The sequence below is a fragment of the Suricata suricatta genome, chromosome 7 (genome assembly GCF_006229205.1).
Source record: "Suricata suricatta isolate VVHF042 chromosome 7, meerkat_22Aug2017_6uvM2_HiC, whole genome shotgun sequence".
In the NCBI taxonomy this organism is placed as follows: Eukaryota; Metazoa; Chordata; class Mammalia; order Carnivora; family Herpestidae; genus Suricata; species Suricata suricatta.
The window spans coordinates 10,872,535-10,893,662 of record NC_043706.1 but is presented as its reverse complement, the minus strand read 5'-3'; the positions used below and the strand labels follow the sequence as shown (position 1 = coordinate 10,893,662).

General features: G+C 42.3%; 1 protein-coding gene across 2 annotated transcripts in view; it reads left to right on the top strand.

Moving 5' to 3' along the window:
* Positions 1-21,128, top strand: part of RNF144B (ring finger protein 144B) — a 79,215-nt gene that overhangs the window by 47,613 nt on the left and 10,474 nt on the right. For both annotated transcript variants that reach the window (XM_029945241.1, XM_029945242.1), the window contains 2 exons: positions 3,142-3,202; positions 19,948-20,152. In XM_029945241.1, the coding sequence (XP_029801101.1) occupies positions 3,142-3,202; positions 19,948-20,152 (266 nt within the window). The remainder of the gene's footprint in view (positions 1-3,141; positions 3,203-19,947; positions 20,153-21,128) is intronic.

Here is a 21,128-nt window from a genome sequence, read left to right as displayed (position 1 = left end):
GTAGAGGAGAGTTATATATCACAAGACACCTCTGTATTATCTCTTCTGTTGGGATTTCAGTTTTGCAATCAGTTTTGGAGTCATTGTGATTGTTTGGGGTTTCGTTTTGTTTTTAAAGCAGTAGTCCTTTAACCTGTGACCTGATAGAGCCTTTAATAATTATCTTCACATACTTATTTCCAGTTTATAATTGTAAGGACCCTTGAGCAAGAGTGACTTACCCTACACGGGAATGAACCAGGAGTTTAATACTTTGGACTTTTTTTTTTTTTTTTAATACAAGGTCTGGCTTTCTCTAAAGCTATGGGTATAATAGAAACATTTCGGAATACTAGTCTAATCTTAACATCCAACAAATTGTAAGATCAAGAAGTGGATTTTTTTCCCTCAAGGAGCACATTAAAAAAAACAACTTTTGTGTCTTTATTGCCTTTTGAGTTATTTCAGTTCCTTGAAGGGAGCTTGTGTGTAACAGTGCTATACTGTTACCTGGGTCATCAAGCAGAATACAGAGAAAGTGCAAATCTAAGTGTTGTGGGGGGCGGGGGGCTGGGAAGAGAATGATGTGATGGAACTTTTTTTTTAATCACAAATTTCAATAGAGAAAAAAATTTGAGTTGCCTGACTAAGGCTTAATTCCACAAAAGTCTTTGGTCTCTAAAAAATGATAAATAGGAGATTGAAAGTAGAATAAGAAGCCAAAATAAAAAAAATTTGAGACCTCTGACTTCTTGGTTGGCAGTGTGTGTCCCCTGCTGAAATTTATCTTTCTAATTTAAAAGTAAACATCCATTTCTACTGTTGTTGACTTTTTCCTGCATTAATTTGTGATACTTTTTCATTAGCATTTCACCTATATCTAAAATACTTTATCTCCTGTTTGCTTTGTCTTCCAGAAACTGTATTTGTCTCAGCTGTTAAATAAATTGCATGTCATTGAAAACAAACAGTTTTTAGGAGTTGACTTTGAAGGGTTTGAAGTAGTTTCTCATCAGTCCAGAAATGATTTTAGATGGAGGCAGATCGAGTACAGGGCTGTCCCATAGAATTAGATCTTTTTGGAGGGTGGGGGTTGAAAATAGAGATACAGATTCTCACTGAGGTCTCTTGGGCCTGGATGACAGCATCTTCAAATCATCTTGGCCCCCCCCCAAATTAAAGTAATATTAGATTATTTGTCCTCTACTTATAATGACTAAGTCAGGAACTGAGTTGGGGTTCCTGAATGCCCCCCATGCCTTTGGCTGCCTGTGTCTTCTATCTCCAACTCAAAGGGTGGTTTGTTTTTTTTTTGAGATGTCTTTGTCTTTTAGGAAAGATGCCCAAGTAGTATTATAACAGATGAAACAAAACTGGCTTTCAGTGTAATAAAAGTCTAACCATCCTTTTTAAAAAAAGTATAGTACAACACCCATCATATAAAATTAACCATAATTTTTTTGACAGTGATTGCTCAGGAGCTTTATTTAAGGCGCCAGATGAAAATGCAAGCTTTCCCCACTAGGTAGAGAAAAAAATGTTATAATTAAATTAAATTAATGTTTTACCATACTTGGAATGGAGAAGACTGAACTTGCCTGTTTCGTGGTCCTTCAGACATTTTAGCTAATGTAGTTTAATTCACTTGCAAAATAACTGATTTTTTGTGTATGAGGAGGAGGATCAGATTTTGGGTATCTTTTAAAAAATAGCTGTTATGTACAATTTTTAACTGCCTCATTTTGTTTTACTCTTGTTTTCTTAAAGTGGACTTCCTTTTATTATTGCAGGAACTTCCATCTAGATATATTTTATACCAAAAAATACGGGGCGCCTGGGCGGCTCAGTTGGTTAGGAGTCTGACATCAGCTCAGGTCATGATCTCACAGTTTGTGGGTTTGAGCCCCGCATCAGGCTCTGTGCTGACAGCTCAGAGCCTGGAGCCTGTTTCAGATTCAGTATCTCCCTTGCTCTCTGCCCCTCCCCTACTCATGCTCTGTCTCTGTCTCAAAAATAAATAAAGATTAAAAAAATAAAAAAATAAATATGCAATGCATTAGAGTCAGAATTGCTAAGGCTAAGACTGTGTCCTGTATCACTTGCCAAATGTTTAGAAGCCCACTATCACGTCTTTCAATTTTCTGTTATATATCTTTTAAGCAACGTCAGTAGAGTTGACGTCAATGGAAATATTATTTTTAGAATGCCAGTTTAAGAGCATTTGGCTTTTCCTGCATCTGACTTTGAAATGCAATTTAAAAGGATTAATCTAAAATGTCATTTGGGCAGGTATGAATCATTGTCACTTACCAGTAAACCTTTGGGTTCATATTGCTATCTGAAATGGAAACAGAGGAGTTTAGCCACAAGAAATAGCTTTAGCATTTTAGCATCTTTAACATTTTCTTTCTGTTTTTAAAAAATGTTTATTTTTGAGAGAGAAAGAGAGCATGAGTGGGGGAGGGGCAGAGAGAGGGAGACAGAAGGTCAGAATGGGGTTCCATGCTGACAGCAGTAAGCTCAGTGAGGGGCTTGAGCTCATGAACTGTGAGATCATGACCTGCGCTCAAGTTGGATGCTCAACCAGCTGAGCCACCCAGGTGCCCCTTTAGCATTTTCTACCATGGCATGGATGGCAATCAGTGACAACCAAGGGCCCCATGAAGTGATTTTTGTCCAAGGAAATGGTTTTTATATTGCTTCAAAGGTTCTTTTCCCTACGAGACTAATGAGGTTTTCACAGTTCCTGAGGCATTATCTGCCTGATCGTAGTTTTTAGGGGTTCTAAAGCTAGGACCATATATAATCTTTTATTCTTAAATGAATGTGGAGAGAAGAGGAGCATCTTTTGTATATGCACACAAATAATTGGGGTGGTCCAGAAGCTTGGTTGTCTGGTCTTAGTAGCTGCTGATGGAAGAATGCAGGGTGACAGGTAGGTCCCGTTGTGGGTGCTTGGAGTAGCGACTCCCAGCCCCGGCGGAGGGCTGGGGCCCACGTTGGAATTGTTGTTTGTGTTACCACGTGAACTGTGGGGAGACAAAGGAGTTGGCGAACCACTGCTAGAAAGTAAGCCAGACGAGGAGGAGAGGTCCTAGAAGGCTGCAGTTCTGGGCTCCGCTGATGACAGAGACCTCATCTTTTTCATATCTCTGGTTTCAGATTGCCTGCTTGGTACCTGTGGACCAGCTTCAGCTTTATCAGCGGTTAAAATTTGAACGAGGTATGTACACACGCCCCCGTCTATCCCGATGGTGGGTTGGGGCTTTACACGTGTCATCTGTACACTATCCTCCGTCCAAGGTCAGGGCACCTGTGGGCTGTCAGCAGAGCCACGAGGGCGCTCTGAAAGGGGAAAAACTGGAATTGCCTCATGAAATTTCAGCTCTCTCAGCCAGAGGCAGAGAGCTAGAAGCTTCCTTATTTTGGTTGCTTTATGTTTTTAATTTGGCTCATGAAAAGAGAGGTTCTGCAAAAGCTGGGATGGTTTCACAAAAGAACAAGTTCCTTAAATTGGGTTTTACGCCCATTTTCCCTCCCAAAGACCATTTTAGAATATTAATCGGCCCAAACATTTTTACTGCTGCCTGTGATACTCACCATTCGTTCCTCTGATACTAGCAGTCAGGGTGATGGCTGAGTGTCTCTTTCTCATGCCATCTACAATGTACCAGGTTCATTTTCCTTCTGGCTTTGGCCTTGGGGTAATTGATACGGCTTTTTTCTTTGTACTGCCTTTTTATCTGGAGGATTCACTCACTCATTCATTCATTCATTCATTCATTCTCCTTTTGGCTCCTTGCAGGTCTTTTTTTATGGAACCCTTCCCTCCTGTCACACCCTGTACATTCTTTTTTAAAAATTTTTTAATTTTTTTAATCATTTATTTTTGATAGAGAGTGTGCACATGAGCATGGGAGGGGCAGAGAGAGAGAGGGAGACACAGAATCGGAAGCAGGCTCCAGGCTCTGAGCTGTCAGCACAGAGCCCGACTTGGAGCTCGAACTCACAAACTGTGAGATGATGACCTGAGCCGAAGTCAGATTCTTAACCTACTGAGCCCCCCAGGTGCCCAGACACCCTGTACATTCTTCAACTAAACAGTCTGTTTTTCCATAACTGAGAAATAGAAAATTGCTTCCCTAGAATGCATAGTCTCATTGAGTACCCAAAATAAACTCTCATCCAGCATGAACATACAGTTTTCTGATTGATAACTTTTAAATCTGGATCAGTAAAGTCTAGAGGTGAGGGTAGGGGGAAAGAGGAACATTTATGTCTCAAGTGCCAATAAGTTTAATAAGCAGAATCACCTTTATCTCATTTAGTTTTTGCAGTTACCCTGAGAGATAATTCTTTTTTTTTAATAATAGTTTATTGTCAAATTGGTTTCCATATAACACCCAGTGCTTCTCCCCACAAGTGCCCCCCACCATGACCATCACCACCCCTCCTTCCCCCTCCCCTTTCAGTCCATGGTTCCTCTTCAGTATTCAGTAGTCTCCCTTGATCTGTGTCCCTCACTCTTCCCTGCTCTCTCTTAAGTCAGGCAGAGAAGGATAGATACCATATGTTTGCATTTATAGGTCTAACAGGAGAGACCTGGCAGGGGACCATGGGGAGAGGAAGGGGGAAAGAGAGCGGAGAGATAATTCTTAACATGAGAAAAGAACACCATGCAGAGCGTGAGGGGGCAAGGGTAGATTGGGGGGTGGGAATTACAGGATGGCTCTCACGACCTAGGACCAGGGTTTGGCTATCCTGGTTAGATCATTTAACTACATTTTTAAGGCTGAAATATTAGGATGGAAGATACTAAAACAACTCTTGGACTGGATTACTTGAGTCAGAGTTTTGCCTTTCGGGACGATGCAGAGAGCAGGTGAGGAAATAGGCGGGATGCTGTTGAACATGGAATCCGAACCAGCGAAGTCAGATGAGTTTTAGGTTTAATTAACAAAGACAGAGCCCAGTGCATCTCCTGTGTGGATTCTAGGCCAACCAGAGAAGTTAATGATGGGGTAGCTTACATCTCCAGGCTTCCCATGTGGGCTGATTAAGCGTCATAGCCCGAGGTGCTGATTTATGGGGTGTGATGGCCAGAGATGATAATGCCAAACACCTGGCCTGCCATTCTCCCACTTTGTCCCAATATCCTCTACTCTAAAAATCAACTACTGTGGGAACGTAGACATTCCAGCTGTTCACCCCACGCGTGGACGTGGCTGTAGCCAGTGCTGTGATTTAAGGGCTCTTACCTGGAGAAAGTCAAAGAAGTTAGGTTGCATTTTCAGTCTTCTTAAACGGGGAGATGTGTCAGTCTCACTAGTCTTACTCAGTAACCAAGGCTCAGCCCGTTTATGGTCTTCCCCTGGCCTGTACGCACCTCTCCTCTCTCCTGCGCTGACCCTTTCACTGACCTGCAGCCCTGTCTGTCAGTGGAAGGGTTCATTCCTCACTGTTCACGTTTTACAGACTCCTTACTAGCTAAAGTGTCTTCTTATAATTCACGAGACAAATTCTAATAGTACTAGGAATTAAAACTTTCTGTGAGTTGGCTCTCAGTGATGAGTGTAAGTTTTTAGTGTATTTAAAAAATAGTGGTGGGGCACCTGGGTGGCTCCGACTTCAACTCAAGTCATGATCTCATGGCTGGTGGGTTTGAGCCCTGCGTCGGGCTCTGTGCTGACAACTCTGAGCCTGGAAGCCTGCTTCAGATTCTGTGTCTCCCTCTCTCTCTGCTCCTCCCTCACTTGCACTCTCTGTCTCTGACTCTTTCTCTCTCTCAAAATTGAACATTAAAAAAATTTTTTTAAAGGTAGTAGCCAAGAGCCTTGGCTGGGTACACAGGCCCTACAGCTTCCCAGCTATGTGACCTTGGACAAGATACTTAATTTGTCTACCTTGATTTCCTTGGCTGCAAAATGCGGATAATGTTGGTTCCCCTCCCACATTGTGGGGATGAGGATTAAATGAATTAAAACATGTAAAGTACTTCCTTGAGTACTTTGTCTCCATGTTCAAATATCAACAGTCGTTGATAATCAAAGTACTAATGACTTAAGGGGAGCACCTTTCTGATTGAAGCATCTGCAGCGTTCTCCTCTTATTCCCAAGATGGGATAATCTTCACATTCTCTAGGAAATATCCCTGTGTTGAAACAGAGAATGCGGTGATCTCATTAGTGGGATTAGAACATTTGAAGTTAATTGGCCACATCGTGTGTGTGTGCATGTGTGTGTGTGCGTGTATGTTCTTCAGTTTGGACAAATTGATGACATATATGTGACATTATAGTATCATGCACAGTATTTCACTGCCCTACAATTCCTCTAGGCTCCACTTACTCATCTCTTCCTGCTACTGATCTTTTTACTGTGTCTGTCGTTTTGCCTTTTCTAGAATGTGCTATAGCTAGAATCATGCAATATGCAGCCTTCTCAAATTGGCGTCTCTCAGTGAGCAGTATGCACATAAGAGCTACATCTGTGTTTATAGTAGGAAAAGCCTTGCTGTAGGAGAGGTCCACTTGGAAAATCACCGGCCAACTCTCTCGCTCTTCTCTGGATAGGTTGGATAGATGTCCTCACACTTTATTTTGTGACTGGGACTTTGTGATGTTCTTGTAGTGTTCAGCCCTACTTCTGATTGGCTTATTTATTCATCATACATGTTAATATATCCGTCTAGTTAGAGTCGAGTTGGGGAGGACTTAGGGCCAGTCTTAGAGGTGGTTTTGCATATCTTTGCTTTGATGCGTTATAATTGGTCAGATAGTTTTACTCATACATGGAATTTATTTTTTCTCACAAGTTCCAGGTAGGCGACCCACTACACATCCCATGAACGGATAATGGGTTTTATTATTCCAACTTTGTAGATGAAGAAAGTGAAAATTGGGAGAGGTTGAGGCTTGCCCTGGCACATGTCTAAGCTTCCTTGTCTATAAATTGTGTTTTAATTATGTAATTTTTGTTAGGGTAATAGGTATATATAAAACATACAACTTAACATTTCATCCATTTTAGGTGTACAGTTCAGTGACATTAGGAACACACACAGTGTTGTGTAACCATCACTACCATCTGTTTATCATCCCCAAGCAGAAACTGTAACCATTAAGTAATAACTTCCCATTTCCCTTTTCCCCTCCGGCCCCTGGTAACCTGGACTCTGCTTGCTGTTCTGTAAATTAACCTATTGTAGATTTTTCATTTCCATGGAATCATACAATTTTCCCTTTTGTGTCTGGGTTATTTCACTTAGTATAATGTTTTGAAGTTTCAAGACATTGTGGCGTGTATCAGAACTTCATTTCCTTTTATGGCTGAATAATATTCCACTGTATGTATACCACACATTTTGTTGATCCATTCATCTGCTGAAGAACACTTGGATTGTTTCTACCTTTTTCCTGTTGTGAATAATGCTGAGTGAACACTGGGGTACAGCATCTTTTCGAGCCCTCTTTATCAGTTCTTATGGGTATATACCTAGGTGTGGAATTGTTTGGTCATATGCTAAATTCTGTTTGTTGTTTGAGGAAATGCCCAAACTCTGTCATGTAAATATAAATGTAATGAGTCATTTTTACTATCATAAAGTCTGAATCTACAGTTACATGAGGAAGTATGTTAAACCTGGTAATCATTTGATTCAACTCCCTTGTTTTATAAGAAAGGAAACCAAAGTCCAGAGACATTTTGATCTGAGGTGATTTGTGAAGGCAATTTGTAATTCTTTATTTTATGTATGTATTTATTTATTTTAAAGTTTATTTATTTTGAGAGAGAGAATCCCAGGCAGGCTCCATGCTCTTAGCACAGAGCCTGACATGGGGCTTGAATTCATGAACCATGAGATCATGACTTGAGCCATAGTTGGACAGATGCTTAACCAACTGAGCCACCCAGGTGCCCCTATAAGTCTTTGGTATCACTTCAGACATTTCTTTGTTATCCATCCATGATAAAGAATTATTAGAAAAAGGTACTCTAAGAGTAAGTTTAAATTAATAGTGTTATAAAATGGAATTTACTTGATTGGGATAATCTTTATCTAAATTGTGTTCCTTGATTTTATTCAATAGACTCATATCTACCTCAAACTCAGTATTTACAGCTAGGTGACTTTGGGGTCTATGCCACAAAAATATTTTATGTGGAACTGTTCACAAGGGGCTCTTGGGCTGCTTTAAATACTAATAAGGTGAATGAGCTAAATGACTAACTTGTGGAAAGTAAAACTCACTGGCTGGACCCTCAGAGTTGTAGAGATTGCCGTTGCTCTGGAAAAAGGTAGAATCAGATTAGTGGCAGCCCTGTGTCTTAGTTATTCATGATTCCATTAGTTATTGCCTACGAAGTTCTCAGTTTTTAGTTTGTCATCTGTGTTTTAATTGTCCTCTGCTTTATGTTACATATCGGATTAGCTTGCCTTTTATAGCTTTGTTTTCATCTGAGTCTTTGTGGGGGAAAATATTTTGAATAGGAACGAGTCTAACTCGTCACTGTTTACATAACGTGGAGAAACGGCATTTGGCACAGATTGGTTACTCGGTGAATCCACTTTCCTTCCATCTGTGACTTTCCGTTGGCCACCACTGTGTTTGTGGCTTTCCCTTTCTGTGTCAGTCTTCCAGTATTAACAAAGAAAAGAGAATACGAAGTTTGGCATGTGTTAGTGAGCACTGTTGTACTTTCTCCTGGTTCTCAAAGCATATGCCTGATGATTAATGCTAGAATTTTGCTTCTCTCTCGAGTCTGCTTGTCCAGAGTCTTTCAGAATATTTTTTTTAAATTGGGTTAAGATTTTCCATCTCTAGTCCTTAAGCACTTTTCCTATTTTTTGTGACCCCTTTTTGCTTATTGTAATTGCACGTTGCTTCAGTTCCTTTGTAGGCTGATGTGTCTGTTCGTGGCTATTTGTATTTTCAGAGTGGCTGGAAACACTTCGAGATGGTGCCAGTAGCACATTGTTCTCTGTTGGAAAAAGTAAAATAGGAGTTCATTTTCCGGTTATCCGTTAATCCCCCTGCATTCACTCATGTGTTCAGTATCTACATTTTTGGGGCCTGAGAGTCTGTGGTGTGCCGGTCAGTTCCTGATGCTGCTGTACGCCGCGGCCTCACTTTTCTCCAAAGCCCATCTGTTCTCAGCATTTTTCACAAGCCTCCTTTCATTGTGAGTCTCAACAGTGATGATGTGGCTCTGAGTTTCATCTCGCTCCTCTATTTGTCCTTGGTGAAATGCTCCCAGCACCCCCTTTATGCTTAATCATTTAAGGTTTGATCTCACCAGGGCTCGGTGTGTAGTTACTTGGTTTCTGTTGGTGGTTTTTTTTTTAAATTATTTTTTAATGTGTATTTATTTTTGAGAGAGAGAGCGCGACCATAAGTGGGGAAGGGGCAGAGAGAGAGGGAGACACAGAATCCAAAGCATGTAGGCTCCAGGCTCCAGGCTCTGAGCTGTCAGCACAGAGCCTGATGCGGGGCTCAAACTCCCAAACCTGCGCTGAAGTTGGAGGCCCAACGACTGGGTCACCTAGGCGCCCTGGTGTTCTTTTTGTTGTTTTTTTTTTAGGGCTATGTGACACTTCCATGACCTTACTGTTAGTTCAGTTTTATTTTTCAACAGCTCCCATCTCTTACCAATCATCTTCCTTTCCATATTTTCTGATCCTAAGCCCATTCTTACCATGTGTGTGCATGCACGCACACCCCTGCTCTCCCTCTGAGCCTGCTTTACTCATGCTTTGTGCTGAGTGTATGATTAAGTCTAGGGTTTCCTTACAGGGCTATTCTGTGCTTCCGGATGCTAACACTTTGTCCTCAGCACTCTGCCTCTTCTCCTGTACCATCAGCTCTTTCTGGTGGGTAGGCTCTAGGTCTAAAACAGCACCCTCTAGATGGTTCGGCTTTCCTCTGAAAAACTAAAGTATCCACAAGAAAAGACATTTATCGGCAGGCAGGGTGATATTTCTACGCCGAACGACAGGCGTGGTATGAAGTCTGGCCTCTCCCGCGTGTGTTTCCATCCTCACCTGTAACAGCTCGGGCTGTTGTAAAGAATGAGTCGGTATTGTGTGTCTGTCACCGTGTCCACTTGGTAAATTATTACTGTCATTATCATTGTGGTTTTTGTCCTTCATCAATGCCACCACCCCATCTTACCTTTGTCCCAGTTTTCTAAATCAGACAAAGAAAGCATCTTCTAGAATCCAGATCATACCTTAGACTGAGGGTAAAGCACAATAATACCACTTTTGTCCTCTTTTCATCTTAATCCGTATCTTTTTCAGCATGTTTCCATCCTCATTGTCCTAGATTCTAAAGCACTGTCATACAGTGTGCTCTTACTCGAAGCACGAGCCCACCTTCTCCAAGACCCCTCCCAGGAGGTCGTGACTTGCTGACCCAGAGCATTCAAGGTGGCTGCTCTAAAGAGAAAACACTCCCATGCTGCTAGTGGAAGTGGAAATCTACTTAACAACGTGATTACGTGTTGACTGGAGAATGGCATTCTAGGAGGAAAAAAGGCCGGAACCAGCATATGCTCACGGACTCCGGGTTATGAACACTCCTAGCTTGTGTGGGTCATAATATAACCGTGTCAGACTGGGTAACCTCAGCAGTTGTTTCCAGGTCTGAAATTCTGTTGTATCTCCTCAGCAGTCTTGACAGGGCTGCCGATGGCCATGTCTCTTTGAGATTATTTACTACGGCAGATGTTAATTCTGATCAGTTTAGTTTAATTGCATTTTAACTATCTACAGAAGACCTTTGTTCTTTGAGATATCAGAAAGCAAATTAACTTTGGCATAATTAAAAAGGCAGAGGGTCATAAAAGTTAAACTACTTTGATTTATTTCAGCTGATAAATTAGCTCAGCTCTATGGTGTTTCCCACAGTCATGTGAAATCATGGGAGATATTTTTTTGACACAGTTTCACACTGGCAGAGGATGGCAGAATCCCCACATACCCCACGTATGTTAGTTAAGAGACTTTGCAACAGAATAAAAGCCAAGCTCTACATATGCAATACTAATAGTTTCCAGTGGGGAAACCCGGGATCTCGAGATCAGGTTTTGAAAACTGAAAACAATCGCTGGGGTCAGACATGCTCCTTAGGGCTCCTGGCAGTTTTATTTTCTTAAAATATTCCTATTTCACAGTAATTGTCAGAATAGAGAAGTAGAAATAGCTTGACAGAGCATTTCCTGCCTTGCATAACTTCTGTGAACAAGCAGTCTTAAGACCAAACAGTCATGCAACTTTGCTTCAGGGATCTAATTTTCCTAAGTAAGTCCTGGCTCAAGCTTGTGGGTTTGTCTGTCTCTGCTGTAAGTATGTTACGTTTAATCACTGCTAAATCATGTTCACCATAAAATGTTGGGAGCACCCCTAGCCATGATCTACACAGGCCCCTGGGCTCTCTTTCTAGATTCCTGAACTTCCCCCCATCCCAGGGCTACGCGAAGCTTTCATCAGTGCTGATGCGGAAGATATGAGCTGAATACACATTGGCGCATCTTCCTCCAACTTTGGGATGACAGTTTGAAGGGGGAAGAAACCAAATCTTGAACTTTGTGGCTAAGTGTACATTTTCTTCATCTCCATGATAACGGTGTTTCCTAGGCCAAGAGCCAGGAGTTAGAATTGAATTCACGCGAATAGTAATCAAAAGTGTTTTTAAAGGTTTTGCATTCACCCTGTACAGCTCTCTTCCCTTCAGGCTCCTCTTAGCCCAACGGGGTGATGTCTGGCGTGAGGGGGAGCAGCCCTTGTTCGTGGACATGGTTTGGCTTTCACCTGGTGTCCATCAGTTGGTTCTTCTTGGGTGTAGGTTTAGGACTGCTAATATCTGATGCCTTTACTGGTTTTTCCCCTAGGAAAAGACTATTTGTGGTACACTCTGTTACCTGATGGATAGAATGCAAAATTGTGCTCTTAATAGCAGATTGAAATTCTAATAATTTTTTTAAATGTTTATCCTGAGAGAGAGCGTGTGTACGCACAGGCAGTGAGCAAGGAAGGGGCAGAGAGAGAGGGAAAGAGAATCCCAAGCAGGCTCTGCAGTGACAGAGGCGGGCTTGATGCCACGGCCTGTGCGATCATGACCTGAGCTGAAATCAAGAGTCGGACGCTTAATTGTCTCAGCCGCTCAGGTGCCCCTGAAATTCTAATTCTTAAAAAATAAAAATGCCTCTTTTAGCCTCTGTGGACGTTTACTTGCAGTGGCTCTTCTGGGAGCTGGGCGGAAGTGCAGTCCGAGGGGGAGGCTGTGCTTAGGCACCCCTGCAGTGTCATCGGCCACACCTGTATGTGTGGATCTCTGTTCTGTTGCGGGATGCTTTTCTCCGTGAGAGTCCAAGACTCCGTGGACAAAAATCTGAGCAGTTACTCCTGTTCTTTGGAAATATCTGAATGCAGGGCTGAGTAATACAGGACCTTGCTGTGTATACTGTCATTATCCTTCATTACCACAGCGAATTGATCTGCAGATCCCGTTTCTTACACTTCAGTTACATTGCTTCATTCACTTATTCAACAAATACTAAGATTCAGGAAGCTTTCTAGTGGTTGTCAGCTTGGGATGATTGTATCCAGCTGCCTCTTTACTAGGAAATCCTGACAGTTTCACCTTCAAAATATGCTCCAAATTATCAGTACCTCCACTTCGCACATATAATCCAGCATGTCATCTTGGATTAGATCACTCCTCTGTTGTCAGTCTGTGCCGCCACCAACTACTCTCCCTACAGCAGCCACGGTAATCTGCTAAGAATGGCAGTCCCCTGTCTTCCTCAGCACTGCCTGTGGGGGTGGTGACCATCTCCTATTCAGCATCATAGCCGCCCACAGACCTCTAGTGAAGCCCAAGATCGAGAAAAAGAGGACCAAGAAGTTCATCCGGCACCAGTCAGACCGATACATCAAAATTAAGCGCAACTGGTAGAAACCCAGAAGCATTGACGATTCAGTGCACAGAAGATTCAAGGGCCCACAACATTGACTATGGGAGCAGCAGGAAAACAAAGCACATGCTGCCCAGTGACTTGCAGAAGTTCCTGGTCCGCAACGTCAAGGAGCCTGAGGAGCAGCTGGTGTGCAACAAATCATACTGTGCGGAGATAGCTTACAATGTGTCTCCAGGAACTGCAGAGCCATTGTGCAAAGCACAGCCCAGCTGGCCATCAGGGTCCCCAGTCCTAATGTCAATCTGTGCTGTGGCGAAAATGAATAGATATCTTACGTGCATGTCATATTTGTATTGTACTACCAAAAAAAAAAAAACAAAACCCCAAAAAACAAAACCCAACCCTCCAGTGGCTTCTCAGCATGCTTAGGCCTTATTGTCATCATCTGTAATCAGGTTCTTGATGACTGTTCCCACGTTATGTCCTGTGACGCTCTGTCTGCTCACTTAGCTCCTTGTAGAATTGCCCTACCTCATTACATGTATAAATCTCTTCTGAATCATTTGGATATAAGCTGGAAATCTTTCAGATCAAAACCATGCATAGATTGGCTGCTTATTCACAGTTCTAACCTATTGACTTCAATGTGTTTTTAAAAAACATACAGCCATAAATAACTCTCAAAAGCAGAAGTAGGGTTTGCTCAGTGTCATCTGGTTCTCACACAAATGAAACAATCCCAGAGGCTTATCTCTAGCGATTTTAACCAAATTAACAGTTACCCAGTTGAGAAAGCAGAAAGTGTGCATTTGAGCTGAGAGGTCTCTGTCATAAAACAAAAATGAAGAAGGCAGAGGAAAAACCAAATAATTTAGGTATTCTCTATATATTCAGGCTTGGAAGTATCAATATATCTTTTCTTCTCATTCCAAAATGTCCTTCGTGAATTTCTACAGAAGGCTTGTCTGTGCTCTTTGACTGCAAGGGATAAATCTCTTTAGTCTTACCTCCATCTCCAGCATGAGAAACAGAATCACTTCTCCTTTGACTGTTAACTCCTTGTTCACGTATTCAGCTCCTATTGTTAACACAGAAACATAAAGCTGGTGGGGGGGGACTGTCAAATTTGGATAGATTTATCTTTTTGCCCCAGAAGAGTTATTTACTCTGTTCTTAATGCTTTATCAAGGAAGCAATGGCATAACTTCTTTGGCAAGTGCCTTTTACATAACCAGAGCAGTATATGTATTTTTTTAAATTATTTGAGAGAGAGAGAGAGAGAGAGAGAGAGAGAGAGAGAGAGTGAGAGTGAGTCACGGGGGAAGAGGGGCAGAGAGAGAGAGAGAGAGAGAATTCCAACCAGGCTGCACACTCAGCATGGGGCCTGATACAGGACTCAGTTCCAGGACCCTGGGATCATTATCTGAGCCACAATCAAAAGTTGGACACTCAACCGACTGAGCCACCCAGGCACCCCACGAGAACAATATTTAAAAGCCATAGGACAGCTCAGGCACCTGCATAAAAACTATCTGTGCCCCAAAGCAAATGTACACAAACACATGGTGCTGTATTGGTCCTGTGGGTGCTTCCTGTATTGATAGACTTTTCTCAAGGCTTTAATCCTGTCAGATTCTACCTAGCAGCGCTTTCCTTTAATTTAAATTCTTTAAAAGAGTGGCTGGGGGCTCTGTTTGAGAGAAGTAATTGGTTTACATTCGTAGATATCTGTTCTCTGTTTTCTCTCCCATGAAGGTTTGTATTTATAAAGGAAAAAACTTCCATCCGCTGGGTGGTCAGGAATGTACTGGGTGCGTCCCATGTGACTGGCACAGCGAGGGGTGCTGTGCAGTGTGGCAGGGAGACCCTTGTTCTGCATACATGTACATGCTGTGGTTCTGAGCAGAACAGCCTGCCCTCTCCAGGAGAGCTCTCACTGGAGTTGATGATCCCGGACAGAGGGACCAGAAGCAATTAGTGAACAATAAACTAGAATATATAACCAAATAGCAAACACTCTTTAGAAGACGTGTCCTGCTGGGAGACACGAAAGGGTTACTTCAGGTAGAGTGCTGGTCTGTATGCAGGATGTTCAGGAGGGAAAAAGGCTGGTCAGCAAATATGGCTCGAAGAACAGTCACTGTGGTAGTTTCCGCTTTTCTTCTCGCGCTAAGTTCTTTGGTTGGCGGTTTGTGTGCCCTGCACTTGACTGTGCTGAAGTTGGGTCATATGTTTATGTTTTTACTCTCAGTTTGGACAGTGGTCAGGGATGTGTTGACAAACAGATTTTGGGCGTGATAGGAGAGCCTCTGATTTAGAGCGTTTGCCACTTTGTGTGGTGTAAATGCTTTCACCATGGCTGATTTCTCAAATGGCCGATTCATGTCACGTCACTGAAGGCAGGGTTGGGATGAGATGGAGTAGGTTGTGAGCGGGCAAGACCCTGCTTCAGGAGGTGACCGCCAGAGTTCCAGATCAGTGTTTCCTTAAGTACAGAATCTTTATTCCTGTATCTGGAAGAAGACTGTTCTTTCCCTTTTAAGCCTTCCTACCTCTGGCTGCCTACAGAGTTGCTGTTATAGGGATTGTTCTTTTTGTTTTTCATCTCTGCTTATGTGGTACTTTAGCTCTTTCTAACTTAATTTCTTTGTGTTTTATCTCAGCGTGTGCCACCTGCCTTGTACTGTGATTAGGAGGGACCAGTTTTACCTCCTGATTGGAGAGCTGATTAAAAGGGAAACCTTCATTATGGATACTTGATTAAGAAAAGCATAAAGTATTTCTGTATTTTAAAAAAACCTTTCTCTTTATCAGACATTCCTTACCTCTACCCCTAAGAGTTGCTCACATTTATTTGTTAATAATTTCATTTATGTTACCTTGTGAGGTGCTCTCTCACTTATCACATTGCTTGTGTGTTTTTTAGTTTCTTAAGAACATCTCTGTTTCTTCTCATGCTGAGATTTCTGAGAAGCAAACCTCTATTTTTTTTTTTTACTGTTTATCTCTTTATTTTGACAGAGAGATAGAAAGTGAGCAAGGCAGAGGGAGAGGGAGAGAAAGAATCCCAAGCAGGCTCCACATTCTCAGTGCAGAGCCTAATGTGGGGCTCAAACTCACCGTGAGATCATGACCTGAGCCATGATCAAGAGTCAGTCCCTCAACCGACTGAACTACCCAGGTGCCCCACAAACTCGATTTTCATATCTTTTAGAACCCACAGTCTCTAAAAAGTACCTGAAATGGATCAGTTGTTGAATGACCAGTGAATCATAGACATTTGCCTAATTTTCAGAAGTATCATGAGGCCAAAAGAAGAAGTTTGAAATAGTCCAAGTTAAAATGAGATTGAGACATAGTCATGGCAGGGGTTGTGTAAATAAGTCAAACATGGGAGAAATCTAGGACTAAGTCTTAGACACCATTCATAGATGGAACCAAAGCAAATAGTTTTGATGCTAAAGGAGAAGGAAGGTTTGGAGAAGAAAACAGGCAGTGTTTTATGGACAAGGGAGTTACAAGAGGATCACATACAAGATGGATTAAGAAACAATTGCTGGATAGGAGCAGGAGAGAGCAGGTGTAACTTTTAGAGAACAGTTTATTAATGAGCTGGGTATAAAAACCTTATTTTAGAGACTAGAGGAGGCTAGGAGGGGATAGGAATGAGAATCCGTGAATGTGGATCACTCATCCAAGGACTGAGCTGAGCTAAGAAGTAAAATGGATGTTAGGCATAGGGAGACAGTACATAGGGTTCCAGAAAGGGTAATTTTTATTCTTTTTGAAGTTAGAAAATGTTTTCATTGTTGCCCTTATTGACACTTCATAAAGGAGGTTTAATTTTGAAAGTGCTATATTTAAAGATCCATGCTTTGCCAAGTTGATGTCTTTGTAAGTGTAGACAGCCATAATTGAGGTAGGTGGAGATCTAGGGTCTAACATAGATCATAATATACTTTCAACACAAGGACTGGTATTGGATGATTTTAGTGTCCACAATGTCACTACGGAGCCCACAATGGGGCGCCTTCTTCTGAAAATGTTAAAACATACATTTTTTAAAACATATTTTTATATGTACATATTTTTATAAACACAGTTCATTTATATCTTACTGAATGTGCATTTTTCAATTGGTAATATATCTTTGGGATCTTTCTGTATTGTCACCTTTGAGTCACCTTATTTTAAAGCTACGTAGTGTTCAACTATATGAATGTACATTACTTGTCCGCTGAACTACACAAAAACCTTATTATAGGTCTGGCATAGTGTGTTAACTTTTAAAAAAAACTTTAATAATAAAAATAGGTTTTTATTATGGTAGATACGGTTTTCTGCAGGAGGATGTGTGTCGGGTGTATTTTCTTTCTATTTGCATACACACATTTCCACGCCCCTCACCTACAGAAATGATAAAATCATCGCGTTGGAAAAGACTTTGAAGGTCGTCTCAGAGAGGCGGCTCTCATCCCCTTTGTACAGTATGTGCCACCACGAGAGGTAGGGTCCTTGTTGGAACTGGCCATTTGCTCACTATTGCTAGAGGTGGCCTTCCCATCGGAGATGCTTTCATCCACAAGAAGCAGAATGGCAGACTTAGAAGAGCCTTAAACCACCAGGGCGCTGAATTCCTTCATACACAGGAAATCCAGAGGTCTGTTGTAGCAGGTTTGGTCGATGAAGCAGCTTGACTTCTTCAACTCCTGTAGCTTTCCTATCAGAGGGCTCCCGGACAACCCAGCTTTAACCAGTCGTGGTCAAAGGCACTGCACTGAAGGGAGATTCCGCCCGCAGGTCAGAAAGGAGATCTTATCCAGAAGCCTCTTGGCAGACCTGCCCTCCCATCCTATTGGCCAGAGCCATGTCACGTGATAAAGCTATGGCTGCGCAGAACGCTGGGAAAGCAAGCGTCAGCCATGTTCTTCGTCTGATGACATAGACGAGTGTTCTCAGCTGGTTGAAAGGGTTTGGGGTGGATAGTGAGTAGATACTCTGGAGATGGCTAGAGTGGCCAGTATCGCTTTTGGATAGAGTAAAAACTCTGTTTCTTGAGAACCCCACTTTGGGTGTTTGCTAAGCTCTATAAGCTATCCTTAAAGAGCAAGACATGATGAAATCAATGCATAGAAAGCTATAATCTCTCCCTTTGGTGCCTTCTTCCACACTCCTAACCAAGTGGAGAAAAATACACAGGATCACCGTTTCCTGATGCTCATACTTTCCCCCTGCGTTTTGCATTAGACTGTGTCAGCTGCGTTGCTTCCTAAGGTTTTTTCTTTGTGGAAATTCATCAAAATCGATCTCCTCCTGCGTTTATTGATTGTGCTGCTATTGTGGCGTCCCAGCTCCCTGAAATAAGTTGGTAGAAACAAACAGGTCAGAATGTCTCTCAAATTATTTGGATTGGAGTTATGTGGACAGGTTGATCTTTGTATCTTTTTAGGTTGATCTGCAGGGATGCAATAAAGTTAACTATGCTATGTATCTTTCCTTTCTTTTCCTTCTTTATCTTCAGACTTTTCAACGACCCCTGATTTAGAATAGGTGATTAAGTAGGTATGTGATGTGGGAGTCCTTAGCTCTAGTTTACATACCAGTCTTCATTTCTTTGGGCTTTAGTGTTTGTGGAGCAGTTGTAAGAATTTGAAAAACAATATAAATGGCATGGAAATAAAAGATCAAGACCTTGGAGCATATGTGTGACATTGTCTCCTTGACTCTCTAACCAGGCTGTCCCAAAGTTTTTAGGGACTTCTCAAGGGTCCATCTCTCTTGGGGTCTGAGGACCTGTGAATCATAGGCTTCCCTTTTCTGATTATATTTGGCCTATCATTCTCCAACCCCAACTCCCCCCAAATTATTAGATTAAAAAACTGTGTAAGGATGCTCTTTTTGTATAGGGAGCATAGATCTGATTGTTATATTTTCTAGATGAAAGATTAATGGAGACAGTGTTTACTGGAACATTTTAGACATTTCCCCTGGTACTGAATTTGTAAAATTATTACCTTTAAAACTAAGCTCATACTTAATGTCTTCATTTCCTTTTTGCACCACTCTGTTTGTGTCCTGTGTGGAAATTACCAAGAATCACAAGCCCTGGGAGATTTAAAACTGGAATCTCATCAGTTTAAGATTTGCAATATACATTAGTTCAGAGGGGAAAAAAGGGCCACTCAACTCCTCAAATAACATCATTTTCCCCATGATATGTTCCCTTAAAGGTCACATTGTATGACAAGGACATGGGGTCTGTTATGGAACAGAAATTAGAAAACTGAGTAAGATTTGTAAACATTTGAATAGAATGGCAGTGGTCTTACCTCCAACTCCATATGCTTTCCTGCAGGTCACATGGGTCTAGCCTATGTGGAGGGTATAACTGACTATTATCTTATGCTCCATGGAAGTCCATACATTTTGTTTTTAGCACATGTGAGTCTTTTACAAATGTCCCTAGTATATGGTAGGATATGCTACAGAATATCCAGATTGCCAGGTAATCCGACTTCTTGGCTAAGCCACGCCAGACGCTCTTTGGTCCCTAAACTATTCAGTTTCTTCCTTGTTCTTTCATTTCCCCTTAAGAAGCAGAAGAAGCTTCACTACTTATTTCTCCATACCTGAAAGGACAAAATCCCTTGTGGATATATTTTTTTCTTTTGCCTTGGTAGGTCCTTCAGGTCCAATTTTCCTCTAAGATGATACCCAAAATATTATAATAACTTGAGACATTGGCCTACTTTGAGTGCCAAAGAAACGGTGAGAAGTATTCCAAAAACAATTGCAAATTTTGGTTGGTGAGAACACTCCTTATCTGTTCAGAAGAGCATTCCATTAGTACCTACTTTGAGAAAGGCAGCAGGGCTGAGTGACCTTATATGTTTGGATCCATTCTGAAGACAGTGGTAGAAATCACTGCCCTTGAGTGGGCCAAGCTTCCATAGGTGTCAACCTACAACAGGAACATGAAGGGGAGAAAAATCTCAAGCCTGCGTGCAAGACACATAGGCCATCACATTTTCTTTTTTTACACTTCAGAAGTTCACCTGGACCCCTACCGAACATGGTGTCCTGTTGCAGACTGTCAGACAGTGTGCCCCGTTGCGTCAAGTGACCCAGGACAGCCAGTACTGGTGGAGTGTCCTTCTTGTCATCTGAAATTCTGCTCATGTTGCAAGGATGCTTGGCATGCAGAAGTCTCCTGTAGAGACAGTCAGCCTGTTGTCCTGCCGATGGAGCACGGGTAAGAAGGGAACTGGCCTTCGGGATTATTCACTACTTTTCTCAGAAACCCCAAATGTGTCACCTGGCAAAGGAGTTATTTGGTGATGGGATTTAGAGATCAATCATGTCCCTGGGGAACGTCCCTGAGAAGTGTCTCAGAATTGGTAAGTTGTTAACAAAGAATAACTGAAAAAGCATTTCTAAAGGGAACTTAGGCATTTACCCCTAGAGAGTCTTGCAGATACTGCTGAAATTAGGGCTTGTATAAACTTTGATTTCTCTTTAGGCAGGGAGGCACAGGGCCCACTGGTTTATCAGTAGGAAGTCACAGCTTGTCCACGGCCATTTGCTGAGGACCCGTGACCACCTGCTAGCAACAGACCTCATTCTTCCTGCTTGCGAAGTGGTGCCAGGATTATTTTCTTACCTGATTCTGTTACCAGCTTGTGAGGCGTGCCAGTCACGTCAGAGAGAGCATGGCAATAGAAACAGCAGCCCTTCAGGGCTGGGCAGTGCTCGATTCATGGGTCCCAGAGGAAGAGAACTCCTCTCTCAATGCTTCATGCTCTGAAAAGAGGGCGCCAAGGTTCAGATTTTGTTACAATGAGCAGCAATTAAATCTATACCTTTCAGTTCTTTTTACGGCAGCAGAAGGGCCCAAAGTGCTTGATCCCGTGCTCTGCTCTAGGCTATTGCTGTTCTGCATGTGCAAGAACAGACGTACCAGTGTTGGAGTGTGGTTGGCTCACTCGCCCCGCACCCTCCGAGGGTGTAGAACCGTCTTCGGGGGATTAGCAGCACTACGTGGCCTACCGTGCTGGAATCTTAGACCAAACAGATCAAGAGGGAAATAGATCTAAATGCGCATGGCAGGCGTGGGCCTTCCTAGCCAGCACCTTCTGCGTTTTCACTGCCATGGCGGTGAGGTCTGTGGGAATCACAGGACAATGTAAAGATCCCGGAGGAGAGAGGGGTTGAGTTCTGACGTTGTCACT